Source organism: Sylvia atricapilla, chromosome 2, assembly GCF_009819655.1.
Source record: "Sylvia atricapilla isolate bSylAtr1 chromosome 2, bSylAtr1.pri, whole genome shotgun sequence".
In the NCBI taxonomy this organism is placed as follows: domain Eukaryota; kingdom Metazoa; phylum Chordata; class Aves; order Passeriformes; family Sylviidae; genus Sylvia; species Sylvia atricapilla.
In genome coordinates this window covers 59,447,790-59,465,138 of record NC_089141.1, presented here as the reverse complement: position 1 = coordinate 59,465,138, position 17,349 = coordinate 59,447,790, and the positions used below count along the sequence as shown (strand labels likewise).

The window sequence follows — 17,349 nt, the reverse complement described above, 5'->3', positions numbered from 1 at the left end:
CTAGAACTAGCAACACTCAATAGCACATTTTCAATTTTATTTTTCTTTTTTTATGTTCCATTTTCCAAGATACACACACAAATACCAGTTTACAACAGACAGGCCAGATTTTAATCTGTTTATGCTTTTGGTGACAATAAAGCTATAATCATAAAGCCAGAAAGTAATGGATGAATGCTTAATAACTAAATACAAATCAATAGTCCGTTGTGAAGAAAAAACAAAGATAATTTTATATCTTTAAAAAAACCCCAAAAGATCAATATTCATTACACTATGACATACAGAAACAACTGTGTTTATGTTTATAAAAGCCAGTATCAGGTTGTGCCAAAAGGTGAGAGATGGATGCTACCGTTGCAGGTCAAATATGGCAATCCAGGTCTGAGGACAAAAATTTCTCACTAAAATTAGTAACATATATGCTGGATATATATATAGCATACTTATCAGACATTTTAACACTTCAGGAACTTAATACATACACATAATGGTTTCAATATAAAAGAATTTATATTTAACTCAGTGATTACCATGTTTTTTTAGAAGCTGATCTTTCTACACCAACTCAGTAAAAAGTAGACATAATCCTCAAAATTTCAGACTGATCAGAATGAGACCTGAGTTAATATTGAATAGGGGGAAAATGTTTTTTTTCAATAGTTCACTTTCCAAGTATCTCCTCCTGCATTGACTGTTGCTTAATATTTTAAAAAGTTATACAAACCACTTATTATCAAATGAAGGATTAATTCAAGAAAAGCATTATATTTTCAATGACCCAATGTAGACAACTACCTTGAAAAACATGCAGACAATACAAGTGAAAAAATTTATTTTTTCGGTCTTTGCAGCACAATGCACACAATTCAAATCAGGATATTTTCAATTCCCGTTACTGTAGGGTTCCATGGATTTTTCCGTGCATTTTTGCTCTGTTTTAAGATCTTCTCAGTCAATTTACTTACAATACATATTCTATACATAGGTGTACTATTTATGCACATATCAATTTTTGAAGAGATGTACCAGACGAGCAATCTGCCATGTAAAAGTTATTCCAGGTAGCAGTTCTATGCTCTTGTTCATTAGGTAGACAATTGAAATTGAGCTTTTTATATCCCTGAGAACTAGAGAAAACACTAACATGTTGGTCATGTTTTTGGCACTGCCACATTAGACAGTACCTTACTACAATAAAATTGGAAATAGAAATTTGCATTAATTGGTATTTCCTTCACAATCCCACATTACCATAAATAAAGAGAAAAAGATTTTACCCATACACAGAGCTGCACATTTTCCCACAAACTATGCATTTTCATTTTTCAAAAAAAAACAAATAAATTGCTTACTTCCCTGAAGAAAGCCACTATGAAGTCAGTATGAAGAAGTAAAACACTAGATAATTTTATTCTATGTTGAAGGAATCGCCTTTTGACTTTTACTGAACTGCTTGCTGAGTTTTCGATTTCTTGAACCAAATGTTTATTACATGGAGTCGTAGACATGTGCAGAACTAGGAATAGAGAAATTGTCAAACATTTGATATTTCAGTGTTGCTTAAAGAAACATAATCTCAAATTTTTCAAATGAAAGTGCTATCTTATTGTGGATAAAAACTTCAAACATCAAATTTCTACAAATCGTTTTCTACACTATCTGAGCTACACTCTATAAATACGAAGAAAAAGTAATGTCTGGTAAATAAAGCTAGTACTTAAAAAATAATGCCTATAACAATTTTTACTTTCTGAAACTCTGTTTGGGATAGATCACCTTTTATTTCTCTGTCAGATGCAATTATTGTGTAAGATCTGTAGCATCTGTAAATGTATTGTGTAAGATTGTAGCATCTGTAAATACTTCTTGATTGATAATTTGTGAGAAGTGAGGTGCTAGTGTCGTACATTTAGGCTTTGTTGACTTAACAGTGGTCTCAAAGAATAGCGCTGATTATTTTAAGTGTATGGTTTAAAGTCACATCTCCAATATAACTACTGTGCCTGCACACTCAGCATTCTCTTTCTCCATAATCTACTTCTACACAGATAAAATTTAAATATCTGTATCTAAGCTTCTCACTCTAGGCTGAATTTTTAGTTGAAAGAGAAACACCAAAAAAATTGTCTCCCTTGTTTTAGACAACTCTGCTTTTCACTTATGTACCCTGGAAATAACTATATCTCAGGAATTAAAAAAAGGCCCAGACTGGATGATTTTGAGACAGCAAAGTTAGAGAAGGCAAATCCCACTTTTTTAATGAATAATATTCTCTTTGCACCACATACTGGAGTTGAACAAGACAGAAGTATGGTTTTGATCTGACCAAAGGCTTTTATGAACAAGAAAAGAAAAATGCAAGAAAATCCATATTTGGATGAACCTCAGAACAGGTTTAATTCCAACCATTTGTTCAGCTCTGCCAAGCGAAACCAGGGTCTCTGCAGAGAAAACACTATTGTCTCTTATCTCAGTATGGGACCTGAGTGATCAGAGTGACAACAGGAATAATAAAGCTTCTATCAGCTGCAAGATTTCTGAAACATACAGCCAGAATTTTTTCCTATTATCTAAAATGTAGCTTAGGAATTAAGTTGTTTGGTTTCACTATCTTAATTTCATCACAGACACAAAAAATTTGTTAAGTCCCACTGGGAGTTGGTCAATCTACTGGTCTAAATAAAAGATGCAATTCAGCCCAAATCCCAGAACATGTAGAAATTATCCTGTATTCGATAAAAAACTTTTTTGGGTTACTGAAGAATTTTGGTGAGCAAAGAATAAGCTAACATTAGGGAATCACAGCTAACAGATAATTAAGAATTTTTACCTGAATATAGACTGAGGGAATATGACAGAATCTCATCCTTGGAAAATTCATGTAATAATTTATTGTCAAGGAAGCAAATGTCCATCCTCCATGGACAAAGAGCTCAGGTTAAGCTACAATACATTGTATGTTTTCCAGAGCAGAGCTAAGCAGTCCTACTGACAAGGAAAAAATATATACAACTGTCTGTTCAGAGGAATAAAGAAAGGTTGAAATATCATTTGAGTTGCTGTAATCAGAGGAAAAATGCTCTGTATTGCTGTACTATATCCACTGCCTAACCATTTCCATCACAGAAAACTGAATGGGATTGCAGGTTGTTGGTAGCTGGCTTAGAAGAACTATCTGACACTCATGTCTTGACGTCTTGGCTACCTGGCATATCACAGGGCTGCTTCAGTGCATTGTCGTCCATTGCTTTGAGCAGTGTTCTCTCCTCAGAGGTGGCTTCTGGCACTAAAAGGTTGTCACTTCAGCTCAGAAGCCATAGCTTAATGTCAATGAGAAGTCAATTAAGAAGTACCTACATATTCATGACACTCCATAACTTAGAGACATTATGTACACAGAGAGTTGGCAAAAGATGAAATGCTGTCCCTGAACTAATGTGATAAGGACTGTAAGGAAACACTTATGGTATTAATAATTTTTAGGAGTGTCATATTAGTACTATAGTTCAGCTTGTGCTCTGGCTTTTACTAAACAAGAGTTGTTTCATTATTATTTCAAGCCTTACACAAGAAGTCAGTGAAAGCAAATGTTCATATGCTGTGTAACACAGTATAAAAAACTCTAGTAAAAAGATGTGCTGGGATATAACCTGAGTTAAAGCCCTCCTCCTTCTTATATTTTCAGAAAATTGTACTTAGTTAATAAATTTTAAATTGAGTTTTCTTTCAAAAATAAAGTTGTGATTAGACTAAAAACATATTGAAGGTAATCTTTCTCACTGCTGGACTATGCTGGCATTTTTCCAGATAAGAAGAAATACACAAAATGCATGGAGACATATAAAAAACATCATAACCAAAGAACACGTACTTCTATGAAACCTCAAAAGAACCTGAGAAAGAAGTTGGTCAAATGTGTCAAATACTTGGTTTAGAGACTGTAGGAGGCATTTTTTTTCCCAAGTCTCTTTTCTCTGCCAGTATTTATCAGCTCTGATTTGTGATACTTCAACACAGCAGTCCCCAACAGGCACTAAGCTAACCAGACGGGAAAATCTCATCCACCTTTGTCAGCCTTCCTATCAAACACCGCTTTGCCTCATGGGGCATTCCTTCATAAGCTTAGAAACCACTTTCACATGTTAGCTACTTTTTTGTAAGGTTGTCATGACTGCAGCAGAGTTTTGTTCACAAAAAGCTGCTGAGCAGAACCTTGCAGGCTCACCTTGCAAGAGCTTGCAAGAAACAGCCCTTTGAAAAAGTAGCTGGAGATTTGAGTGATATAAACCCCAAAGAGTCGTCCACTTTCCAGCTTGGCTGTTGCTTTAATCAAGCTGGACCCAGAGTTTCTGCTGTCTTGCAGTGACACAAGGGAAAGCAGTGCCAAGGCCCCTCTCCTGTTCTGTGCCGAGAACAGAATGATCATGCTAGGTCTGATCTACAGTGACACAGAATGATCACAGCTTTCAGTAAAGCGCGAGCACCAGATGCTCAGTACTTCTGCAAGAAAGGTCACTATCTAATATTCATAGAGTCTTTCACACTGTAACCCACCATCCTGCACAGGAAGTTCAGCATGTAAGGCATTTTCCTTACTAAGTAGTAAAACAATAAAAAAGTGGATATTGCTAAAAGTTAAAAGGATCTCTTTTACTTTCCCTGTATCTCCTGCAGTTTAAAATCTTCAGTGAAGTGGCAGTCTGTTAGTCATGTGCCTTTCTTAGTTTTCCTGTGACTAGAAATCAATACTCACACCAGGGCTTTCACTGCAAAATGTGACTATTTCCCCACTGAAAAGCACCTGTCTCAAAGTATCACACTGTCTGGAGTCTTACAAAGTTTGTCATCTGAATCAGTTGAATTTCACTGATGGGGAAATCTCACACCACAATCTTCAACCACAGGTTGTAACAGAGAGCTTTTTGATAGATTGAGAGGGAAACGTGTACCTTGTTTCCTATGTCTTGTAAAAAATGGCCACAGTTTCCAGCCATGCCAAAAGAGACTACTTGATCTTCTCTTTCAGAAGAGATGGTCCTGAATGAATCACCTGGGAAGGCTCCCATCTGCCACTGGAACTCTGCCCACAAAAGCATGGCACTTCAATTGAGTATCAATACCTATGTTCTTTATTCAGGAATAAAGTAAAATAAGTACTCTATTCTACCATATCAATAATGTAATTTTTCTGATCTATTTATCAATAATTATAACACTTCTTGGAGAGCTTGTCACCAGATCTCAGACTGGCAGTTTGTGGCATACTTGAGGAATCCCACAGAAATGCCCTTCTTGCTCCTTGTTCCTTCTCAATGACTAATGACAACATGAATCCTGAATGCAGTGATAATCAGATTTTATGTAGTAAAATGCAAGTTAAAAAGATATGTTTAACTACATGTGGTTGAATGTAATTAGGCTCATAAATTGCTAACATCTATGTCCCAGAAAACATAACTCAGTACAGAAATATAATTAAATCACTTCAATGCTTTCCTATAACTTTGGAAGGGGTTCTTCCAAAAAAAAAAATGAGTGAAGGAGCCAATTTGGTATCTTTTCCATACTGCTGCTTCTCTCGCACCCCTCATTCCATATCCCACACACAACTGGAGTACTTCTCCTTAAAGAGGCTGGAGTACTTCTTAACCAGGAGATTTATTAGACACATTAGTCTTTAAGGAGTCTTTAAGACTTACTAGATGTTTCTGATGTCTAACAAAATAAAATATTATACAGGTACCAGATGCTCCAAAAAACTTTTAATTTGGCTGTTACACCTGTGCTTTAATAAAACAAAAGTCATCAAGTGTAATGAAAACCTGAATACTATAACAGTTAAGTCATCAGTTACCCTATCAGCCACCCAAGGGAAATGCGGTGGCTGTGATGGTATGAAAAATGGTGTAGGAATAGGTCAGTAATTCCAAAAGCATAAGAGAAAGAAATAACATAAGAGGAAACTGTGACATCAGAGAAACGAAAAACAGAACTTAAAGGTACAATTTTCTAGGGACTTCAGACTCACTCATGAGAAGACTACTGATTAACTAAAACTAAAATTATAATGTCTATGAAACTCAATCTCCACATAAATCAGTGTCAAAATCTGACTGAAATCCAAATGAGTCAATATTTCTGTTGAAATGAATAAATTAGAGCAGATGTGAGTCAACTAAAGGCATCTGCTGTGCATGTCCAGTCAAACTAACTTAAACAGGATTGAGTTTATGGGCACCTTTAACACCAAGCAGTGTTCAGAACAGTGCACATGGATGAGAATTTAGTAAAGGACTTGGGTAGTTTGATTTCTTTCTTAAATTATACATGTTTGCTCTGAACTGTATACACCGCATTGTCTGTTCTATTTGTGCTAGAAATGAATGGCAAAGATATAAACAATTTATAAGGGCGGTACATACTGAGTGGTTTCAAAACCCTAGAGATTAATGAATAATAAATAAAGCCAGGCCTTTTGTTAGTACCGTAATGCTTCACTGTTTAGGTCACATATGATTATTGTGCTAATGCCATTTTTGCAATGAAATGGTTATTAAAATCACAGCATATTTCCAAGAGTTTCACTGACTAAAGCAGAGCCTGATTCCACTGCCACTGACTTTAGCAAGAATGGGGTAAAGCCATAATTCAGACAAATAGTATTGCACTATTTATATTTTAAGGATGGAGAACAAGGGACAAAGGAATTAATATGATTAGTTTACAGTCCCAGAGAAAGCCAGTCTTGGAAGATTTAGTTTCTATTCTGTTCTGTCTTACTCTATGCTATTCTATTCTACACAGCTTTGACACTGCTTTCATCCTCATAACACCCGAGAACATCCCAAGAGTTGCTAAACAATGCATTTTGCATGTTTCACTTATTATTTGCTTTTGAAAGACAAAGTTTCACAAAAGACTCGAGCATTAAGTTGGTTTTGGATAGGGATTCTAATTACAGGGATTTTTGCTTCTTTGCTTTGGATTGGACATGCAGTTTGTCTCACTGAATTGTAAAAGGAAAAGGGAGGAGTAATTTTTGTTTTAACTGAAGGAAAATGTTTTGCCGGCCTCTGTGTTTTAGTTCCTAGCTGAGATCAAATGCCTGCACACTGTGCTTGCCACAGAGCATGGAGACACTTAAGGTGGTCTTCAGGCCCTGTGATTTATTAAGTTCCAACTGCCACACAAACTTTACCTCTGTGAAGGGCAGCTCCACCGTGCTTGAGAGTCCCAACAGCTGAGCTTTCAGCAGTAGCCTAGATCTAGACCACTGAGCTTAAAGATGGACATCTAAAATTCTATTTGAGATGTTGCAGACAGACAGTGGAAGTAATCCTGGGGAGGTTAGCAATCCTTTTGATAGTCCAACATGTTAAATAAATGTTCAATTGGTCTTGGGCTGTCTAAAGTTTCCTGAGTTCTGATAATTTCACATCTAGTTCTATGGCAGGCTTATAGTCTATGGCTGGAGACTATAAAAAGAAAACACACAATTTTCCGCCGCAGAGGACCTTTGTGCTCTTAGCCAGCAGCAAATCGTAGTTGCTGCTCTAATTCAGCAGGACATTCTTCCCACCAATCAAATGCTCACAATCTCTTCAAAAACATGACTTCCATTTCGTGCAGACACAAGCTGCTCAATCCACCAAGGCTCCGCAATGCCAATGCAGCTGTTAATTCGTGTTTTGCCTGCTGACACTCATGCCACAATATAGAATCTCAGAATGGTTTGGGTTGGCAGCAAACTTGAAGATCATCTTACTTCCAACCCCCTGGTGGAGAGCAGGGATGCCACCCAGTAGATCAGGTTGCTAAGGTCCCATCCAATCTGGGCTTGAACATTTCCAGAGATGGGACACCCACAGTCTCTTTGGGGAGCTGGTTCCAGTGCCTCATCACCCTCGGAGTAAAGAATTTCTTCCTAAACACCTAATTTAAACCTGTCCTCTTTTAGTTTAAAACTGCTCCTCTTGTCCGATGACTAGCGACCCCTGCAAAAAGTCGTTTTCTGTCTTTCCACAGAGGAAGAACAAGACGAGTTTATTTTATTTTTTAGTATCTTCTTCCCGCCTTAGTTTCCAAACCTTCTTTCTCTGGTCCCAGCGCTGCCTGGGCGAGCACACTTACTCCCAATGTCCCCGCTCTCCGCGGTGGCCGCCCGCTGGGCTAAGCACCGCTTCCCTCCCCGCCTGCTGCCCGCTCCGCTCGCTGCCCGCGGCGCTGCCGCAGCCTCCGCGGACGCACCCGCGCGTCTCGCCCGCCCGCCCCCTCCCAGCCGAGCCCGTGGCCGCTCCCCCGCTCCGGCCCTTCCCGCGGCGGCGGAGGGGGAGTGTCCTGGGCGGCGCGCACGTCCCAGCCCAGCCCAGCGCGGCGGCGGCGGGGGAATGGGCAGCCGCCGGGAGGAGAAGCGCCGGGCGGGCGGCGGAGCGGGCGGGCTGCCGGGGCGCAGCCGGCGGCGGCAGCGGTGGCCGGGCATGGGGCCCCCGGGCGGTCGCGGCAGCTCCGGCGCCCGCGGCAGCCTGCAGGTGAGGGCCGGGCGGCGGGAGGGGGGGACGCGCCGCGTCCGGACACCTGAGCCCGACTTCGCACGCAGCAGCGAAATCGGCGACAAATTGGCAAAAGAAGCACAAAAAAAAAAAAAAAAAAAAAAAAAACGAAAAAACAACCAAACAAAACAGACCGTGTGTACGTGGATATGTTTGTTGGGTCTTTTTCTCTCCAAAGATCAGGGCAGCCGCGAAAAGTTTATATTTGTTGCTGCTGCCGACGCGGGTTGTGGCAGTGAGACGCGGAAAAGCGAATGGGTGATTAAAAAGAGGAAAAGGAGGAAAAATTTCCTACGTATAGACGATGCCTGAAGTTACTTTCGGGGAGCTCCTTTCTATCCGTGTGTAGAGAGCGACCGCACTGGCCGGCGCGGGCAACTTGCTCCGCGCAGCCCCTCCGCTCCGCGGCTCCTCGGCGCGGCTCGCGTTGTCCGCCGGCGGCAGAGGGACCCTGCGGGGTGCCGGGGGGTGGCCGGGCACCCCCGGAGGGGCTGGAGCCGGCCGCAGGAGGCAGGGACCCGCTCGGAGCGCGGCAGCTCCGCCGGGAGCCCCGCGGGCTGCACGGAGCGGGCCGCCTCCCGCTGCACCGCGGGACCCGTGAACATGCGAGAAAAACAGCTTTCGGGACGGGGCTGGGGTTCGGAGCAGCCAGGGATGCGTTTCGCATTGCTGCTGAGGAAGGGGAGGAGTACGAGCAAATGTTTGAGGATGTGCAAAAGGAGATGCCCCGGTTTGGGATGCGCTTGTGGTTGGGAGGAAAGATGCCGCTGGTGAGACCGAGGCGAGCTTGGGGAGGGGGCAAGAGAGAAAATGGCACGTCGGGGCGCAGGGTCTGCTGGGGGGAGGCAGGGTGCCCCCGGGCCATCCTGGCAGTGCGTATTTGCTGTGAGGGATGCAGCTGGTGTTGCCTGGAGGGTACAGATGGTGATGCCCTGGAAGTAGCTGCTCTAGTGGGAGGATGGTGGGGAGAGGGAGGATGGCTTTATGTTGCAGATGCAGCACTCGCTGCTCGAAGTGGCTGTGGGGGGAGGTGGTGGGGGGAGGCAGTGGGTGGGGGAGGTGCCAGCCCTTCCTCACACCCCTGTGTTTCTTTCTTCTCAGCACTTGCTCCTCTTCCTGCTCTTCGTTGGGCCTTTCAACTGCTTTGCCAGTTACAGCCGCGCCACTGAGCTCTTCTACAGCCTCAACGAGGGGCTGCCTGCTGGGGTGCTCATCGGCAGCCTGGCCCATGACCTGCGGCTCCCAACGGCTGGTGGCCAGAACCCTGAGTCTCTGCAGCCCCCACTCTCCTTCACCCTGGCCTCCCATGGCTTGGGGGGACAGTATGTGCAGCTGGACAACCGCTCTGGGGAGCTGCACACCTCAGCTGTGGAGATAGACCGGGAAGCTCTATGCGTGGAAAGCAGTGGAGCCACCATCTTCGGGGGATCAGCTGCTGTCTCCTCTTCCTCCGCCTCACCAGAGTCATGCCTACTGCTGCTGGATGTGCTGATACTGCCACAGGAGTACTTTCGCCTGGTGAAGGTAAAAATTGCTATCCGTGATGTCAATGACAATGCACCCCGCTTCCCTGTGCCCCACATCCGTCTCTTGGTGCCTGAGAATGCACCTGTGAACACCCGCTTGGCCATCGAGCACCCTGCCCTTGACCCTGACATGGGCACCAATGGCGTTCAGACCTACCGCCTGCGAGATAACTATGGTGTCTTCACCCTGGATGTGGAGGAGAATGAGAACGGTGAGAGGACTCCCTACCTGATTGTTATGGGGGCGCTGGACAGGGAGACACAGGACGAGTATGTCACAGTCATCATCGCTGAGGATGGGGGGACTCCTCCGCTCGTGGGCAGCGCCACCCTCACTGTTGGCATCAGTGACATCAATGACAACTGCCCCCAGTTCAACGACTCCCAGCTCAACGTCACCCTTTATGGGAATTCCAGCCTAGGGACACACGTGGCTACTGTCCATGCAGTGGACATGGACCTTGGATCCAATGCCCAGATCACCTACTCCTACAGCCAGAAGGTGCCCCAGCCATCCAGAGACTTGTTCCATCTGAATGAAAGCACAGGAGCCATCACACTCTCCAGTAAAGTTGATGGGGACACTCCAAGGCTACACAGGCTGATCATACTGGCCAATGGTCCTGGCTGTATTCCTGCCGTGATCACAGTGCTAGTGACCATCATCAAAGTCATGATGAGGCCACCTGAAGTTGTTCCTCGTTTCATAGCTAACGAAGTGGAAGGGGTGGTCTACTTAAAGGAGCTCGAGCCTATCAACACACCTGTAGCATTTTTTACCATCAAAGACCCGGACGAAAAATACAAAGTCAGTTGCTATTTGGATGGCGATGGGCCTTTCAGACTTTCACCATACAAGCCATACAACAATGAATATCTGTTGGAGACCACGAAGCCTTTGGACTTTGAGACACAGCAACTGTATGAAATCTCCGTAGTTGCATGGAACTCCGAAGGATTTCATGTCAAGAAAGTTGTCAAAATACAGATTCTGGATGACAATGACAATTCACCAGTTTTCTCTGAACAACTGATAGAATTGTCCATTGAGGAGAACAATGTTCCGAATGCTTTTTTGACCAAACTGCATGCTACTGATGCTGACAGCGGAGAAAGAGGGCAAGTGTCCTATTTTTTAGGTCCTGATGCCCCTTCCTATTTTGCTTTAGATAAAACCACAGGAGTTCTTACAGTTTCCACCCAACTGGACAGAGAAGAAAAAGAGAAATACAGATACACTGTCAAAGCAGTAGATTCTGGATTCCCTCCAAGAGAATCAATAGCAACTGTCACCATCACTGTATTGGATAAAAATGATAACAGTCCAAGATTTATCAATAAGGATTTCAGCTTTTTTGTGCCAGAAAACTTTCCAGGTTTTGGTGAAATTGGAGTTATAAGTGTCACAGATGCTGATGCAGGGCAAAATGGATGGGTTGCCCTTTCAGTTCTGAATGGAAGTGATATTTTTGTTATAGATACTGGGAAAGGAGTTTTGAGAGCTAAAGTCTCCCTGGACAGGGAGCAGCAAAGCTCCTACATTCTGTGGATTGAAGCAGTTGATGGCGGTGATCCTGCCCTGTCTTCTACAGCAAAAATAACTATCCTTCTTCTGGACATAAATGACAACCCTCCTTTAGTCTTGTTTCCTCAGTCTAATATGTCTTACTTGTTAGTCCTTCCTTCTACCCTTCCTGGCTCTCCCATCACCGAGGTCTATGCTGTCGATAAGGACACCGGCATGAATGCAGTCATAGCTTACAGTATCATAGGAAGAAGAGGCCCTCGACCCGAGTCATTTAGGATTGACCCCAAAACTGGAAATATCACCTTGGAAGAGTCACTGATGCAAAATGACTATGGCCTCTATCGGCTGCTTGTAAAAGTTAGTGACCACGGCTACCCAGAACCTCTCCATTCCACTGTCATGGTGAACCTCTTTGTCAATGATACCGTCAGCAATGAGAGCTACATTGAAAGTTTGTTGAGGAAGGAGCCTGATATCAGTGTAGAAGAAAAGCAGCCACAAATATCCATAGAGCCTACACATAAAAGAATGGAGTCAGCATCCTGCATGCCTACCTTGGTAGCTCTTTCAATAATAAGCTTGGGTTCAATTGCTTTAGTAACAGGGATGGGAATTTACATTTGTCTAAGAAAAGGGAAAAAGCATCACAGAGCAGATGAAAACTTGGAAGTACAAATCCCATTAAATGGAAGAATTAACCTGCACATGTTGGAGAAGAAACCGGTGGAGATTTCTAACATTTGATGTTTCTTTGTGTATAAGTCCGACATCTGAAAAACCCCGGATGACACTAAAACACCTAGCTGTAGGTTGTATTGACAGAGGTTGCAATGAAGGACTGCTAATTTATAACTTAATAATATTATAATTGTAAATAGCTGTTTACAGTTTTTTAAATTCAATTTCAGTGTACAGCTTTTTTATGAAACGTTAGTAACTAACAGCTAGCACCCTGACTATAAAACCATGGACATCATTTCCAGCTTTCATAAATCAATAAGATCAGTGAACATAAAAAGGGTGAAGGTAAGATGATTCTTTTAAACTCGTTTTAAAAGTCTTTTTAACCACGAGAGGGCATCAGATGCTCCTGAGCAGGGAACTGTTCGAGGTACTGTCCATGAGATAAACAGAATATATTTTAAATATATTGATTTTAATATAAAATACCTATTGGCATACAGACATTTAACCACTACCAAAAAAAAAAAAAAAAAAAAGAAAAAAAAAGTCCGTCCCAATGTATGTATAATAAAAAGAATAAATATGTTAAAATGCACTAGTAATGAAAACCAGAATGTTTATTACCTCACAAGTAAAGCTTATACAGTAGGATAGAAGAGGCATTAACAAGAAGTGCAATTCCTGTTGAGCAAGAATGCAAGATATTATAATAAGAATCTGAACTGCTGTGACATAATCATTTTTCTCCAGATTCCACTCTCATTATCATTCGCTCCAGCAATCTGCTGGTCATTTTTATGGAAAAATTATATTTAATATTTCCTAAAGCAAATAATGACAGAGCCCCATCCTCATCCTCATGAACATGCCAGATGCAAGGAAGCAAGGGAATGGCTAAATCCTTAGTTGTCACAAAAGTGGTGGTATTTTTTGTACTTTGAGCAATCTGTCAGTAGTACTCCATCAGTTTGGTTGTGCTGTAGATTTTTGTTCCGTGTTACTTCTGAATCTAATTTGCCAGATTAAAACAAAAATGACTTCACATTCTAAGGAATTGTAGGACGTTTTTTATTCTGCTCCTTTCTGGATTGGTATTACATGTGAAAGATCTTGTTTCTGACTTTTGGCAACCATTCCTGGCTCCTTTTCATTGGCTTTGATTTTGGATTAGATCCAAAATCTAACTTGTAAGACTGGTGGCATATTTTTCTTGATAATTTATTCTTTGCTGTATCCTCTGCAACAAAGCAGCAATTTTATCAGTGATGTATTACTTTCACTTCATTTTTAGAGCTGAGAACTATATTTTGTATGATGATTGCATCAAATTTCTCTGTGTGAACAAGATAAATTAGTGTTATGCTTAAAAATTATTATTTTGATTTCTCGCATCATATGTCTGTAATGTACCAAAAGTGTTTATATGTCTGCAAATTAAAGCTATATATTTTCATAATAACTTATTCTCTCTCTCCTAGAATTTTAATTATAAAGCTAAATATTATTTCAGTTATAAGAAATGCATTTTTCACAAGTTCTTAGGTGCTGGCTATCTTGTCTGACATGTCCTAATACTTTCACAAATTAGTACGTTTTAAAATCATTAATGACAGTTTGTGCTGTGCTTCTTGAAATTACCAGCAAAGACAACTGTATGTGGCTGATATAAGTGGTGAGGCAGCTTGTACCTGTTTTAAAAGAAGGGAATGCAATTTGAGGCAGTTTTAGATTTTTCTCTCTGTGACTGGCACGTTACTTTACCTTGAACCTGCTGAAATGTTAGGGTTTCTAATAGATACTGGTTGTACTTAGTCAAAGTAACAGTTATTAGCATAATACCCATAATTTTGCTATCGTGGCTATAATAAAAAGACTTTTATTTTCAGGTTAGAATATTTTCTGTTTGGACATGATTTGGTAGCTGTGTTTCATGAAATTTAATTCAGCCTGTCAGAGCTTTGTGGTCAATCATCTCTTTTCCTTTATTTCTGTCTTATCAAAATAGAAAAACGGTATGCATCCCTGAAATGCATTTGCTACAAAAAGGCATTGTTTCTTATCTCTGAAGAAAAATTACATTATATCTTCAGAAACAGCTTCAGTATCACAGTGCTGTGTAGTGCTGTGGTGATGAATCTAGATGCTCTGCATTTTTATTTTCAGTAAGGAGGCAAGGTAACTGAAAGACAGGATTCTTTTCATTGCTCTTCTCTTATTTCAATTAGCAGTCCAATATATTCTTAAGACAGTTTAAACAGGAGCAATCCCAAGACTTAAGAAACACAAGAAAAAATAATCCTGATGCTTCAGTGTGTGTTCATATAGCACTGGGCAGATACTTTTATTCAGGTTCAACAAAGACATAGTCTTGACGTTGTTTGATTAAGCTTTGGTTAAACATGCTGTTCTTGTTCCCATTTTGTTTGTTAGTTTAGACGAAGCATGTTCCTAATGCACAATAAAATGTAATGTTACGAGCCTGTTAAAGCCAAAGTACTGCTTATGAAGCATTTTACTCATGATTTTCTACACATTTAAAGAAAATGGTTTTAAAATCACACCTTCAGCTCTACCAACACTTGCTTGTGCAAAGGAATTTATACTGAATTAGTCCTTATAGAGCACATTTTTTGCCTTCAGTGAGTAGCCTTTCTGTGGGTAATGTCACTGAAAATACACAGTGAGCTGGGTTTTTTTTACTCCATATTTTGTGTTACTTAAAAAACATGCAGCTGTTCACACTAAGCATAATAGGTAAACCTGCAATGTTGAGCATAACAATGATTAAGAAACCAACAAAACAGGAGTCTTAAGTTCATAGAACCTGGGAATTTCTTCCTAAAAAAAAAATACTCTTTTCGGCCGTAAAATTGTTGATACTGTGTGTACAGCAAACATTTCTGTGATGTTTCTGTTTCCAAAGTATCCCTTACTGAAATTCCTTTCACATGAAAACACATTTTTAATGAGTACAACTGAAGTAAATTAGACTGATATAAAAGGCCTATTTTATTACCACCTTGTGCAGCGCACTTGCCAAAATATATGCAAATCTTGTTGACACTGGTCTTTGAGCTGGCACAAAAATAAATGTCTCATTCATTTACAGTATCCACTGATCAATCTTAGAATGGGTGCCCTTTGTTCGTTTTTATAAAAAATGAGATTGTCCTAAGTTTTGTATTGCCAAAGTCTCTTGAACTTGCTATGCAAACACTTTTTCATTAGAATTAACAAATTAAAAAATGAAAGACAAGAAATGGGCAGTGAGCCCAGTGGCAGTGGACAGAGAAAATCAGTCTTCTCTTTCTCCTTCATTTTATTTTATTTAAAAGAACTCTTTGAAGTTACTGTTTTGATGCAATACTAACCTAACACCTGGCTGAATATCAATAAAGGATGAGATGTAAAAGTGTGGAAAGGGAATTGGAGCTATTTGCGGGTTCTTGTCTCAAAACTCAGAAAACAATCTTATGGTCATTTATTTTCATTTTGCAGTTTCAGGGTTCAAACATGCAACTGTGCCACAGTCCACTAAAAAGAATGTTAAAAGCTGCCACTATCTTAGCCAGACATCCAAGGAGAGGTGCAGTATCAGCAAAATTTGGCCTCCCTGACAGGAGTGACAAACCTTTGATTACTGGCTGGGGTTTCATTGCAAGTTTTCTGCCCCTGACTGCTGCTTTGGGAAGATAGCATTAAAATACTCAAACACAGGAGTCCATGCTTAATATTTCATGTCCTGGTTCAAAGCAATGAACTTTCTGGGAGCAGTGGCCCACATCACAAAAATACCTTGCAGTTGGGTGTAAGTGGAGATACAAAGCACCTCTGCCACAAAGAAATCATCAGCTTAATATGTGGTGCTTCTTTTCATGATTCACGTGCATCATCAGAGCCATGCTGAAAGCTGACTGCCACCTTCCCTGTACTGTGCTTCTCTGCAACTTCTCAGCAGACATTAGTTTCTTTGTACATTCCTCTCACCTGTGTAATGGAGAAAAACAATGCAAAACAATTAGTTATTAAATATTAGCCAGCTGACACTAAACTTTGATAGTTTGAGGAGCTAAGCATGTTTATCTCCATTACCAAAATGAATCTGAGTTTTAAGGAGATATCTAGGGAAACTTAAACTGGAAATAAACATATTTGGCACCTTCATTTCCTATTGATTGGGTTCATATAGTTTTTATATGAGTAGTAGTTGATCAGTGAGATAAAAATTGAGGAAATTAGTTTTATGCTTTGTTTTAATAGTGTGGGAAATACTTTGAGGGAACTATTTGAAAGTTATTTGCATCGTGTCATAATTTATAGTTTTCATGCAAAAGTACTTGTGCAGGAAGCATTTCTATTTCCTTTTCTCTCTGTACCAGACTGAACCAGCAGATAGATAAAAACTGTCATCTGCATGCTGAAATGCTGGGATTCAAGGATTTCAGCTCACAAACAAAAATATATAGCTCTGTTTTTCACATTATGGATGAGAAAGATACTTTTATTCCTATACCACACATTTGCATAATCTTTCTGGTATGTTCTATCTGAATGTTTCAGTGATTTCTGCTATATTTGCATTTTAGTTTCATTACAGAATGAATTTTAAAGGCCAACTTTCAACTTTTTTTTTTTTTTTTTCTGATTAGAGTACTTCGAACAGGTGCTAAGAAAACATTGTTCTGAATGAAAAAATGTTGAATCATTTATAATGCATTCAGTCATTTATTCCACTGCTTGTAAAAACAAATATAGGCTTATGTGTTGAAGTTGCAGATCTTCACATTGCTAGCTAACACTGCTGGTAAGTAGCAAACACTTAAATGAAATACATTGTAAGGAATTATTTCAACTGTTCAAATCAAGAGGACTTGAATTTTAAGCATCAAGTTGGATGCTTGTCTATTCCCAGCAGCTTTGGGATAGACACAGACAGATCTGGCAGTATCAATTTAATGTAGTATACTATTTTGTTCTATTTTCCATCTTCAGAGTTTGGCTTAAGTAATCATCCTCAGATCAAGCCAGTGAGATGAGAACTGCTATCTCTTTGTGCATA

General features: G+C 40.5%; 1 protein-coding gene and 1 long non-coding RNA gene across 2 annotated transcripts in view; both read left to right on the top strand.

Moving 5' to 3' along the window:
• LOC136357797 (uncharacterized) overlaps positions 1 to 17,349 on the top strand; it is a 418,230-nt gene that overhangs the window by 97,576 nt on the left and 303,305 nt on the right. The window lies entirely within an intron of this gene.
• Positions 9,546 to 13,802, top strand: PCDH20 (protocadherin 20). Its single transcript, XM_066338241.1, has one exon. It carries the CDS (start codon positions 9,546 to 9,548, stop codon positions 12,348 to 12,350), a length of 2,805 nt encoding a protein of 934 aa, XP_066194338.1. The 3' UTR covers positions 12,351 to 13,802.

Excerpts from the sequence above, each read along its gene's own strand:
- PCDH20 (XM_066338241.1), top strand. The coding sequence starts at position 9,546 with ATGCAGCACTCGCTGCTCGAAGTGGCTGTGGGGGGAGGTGGTGGGGGG.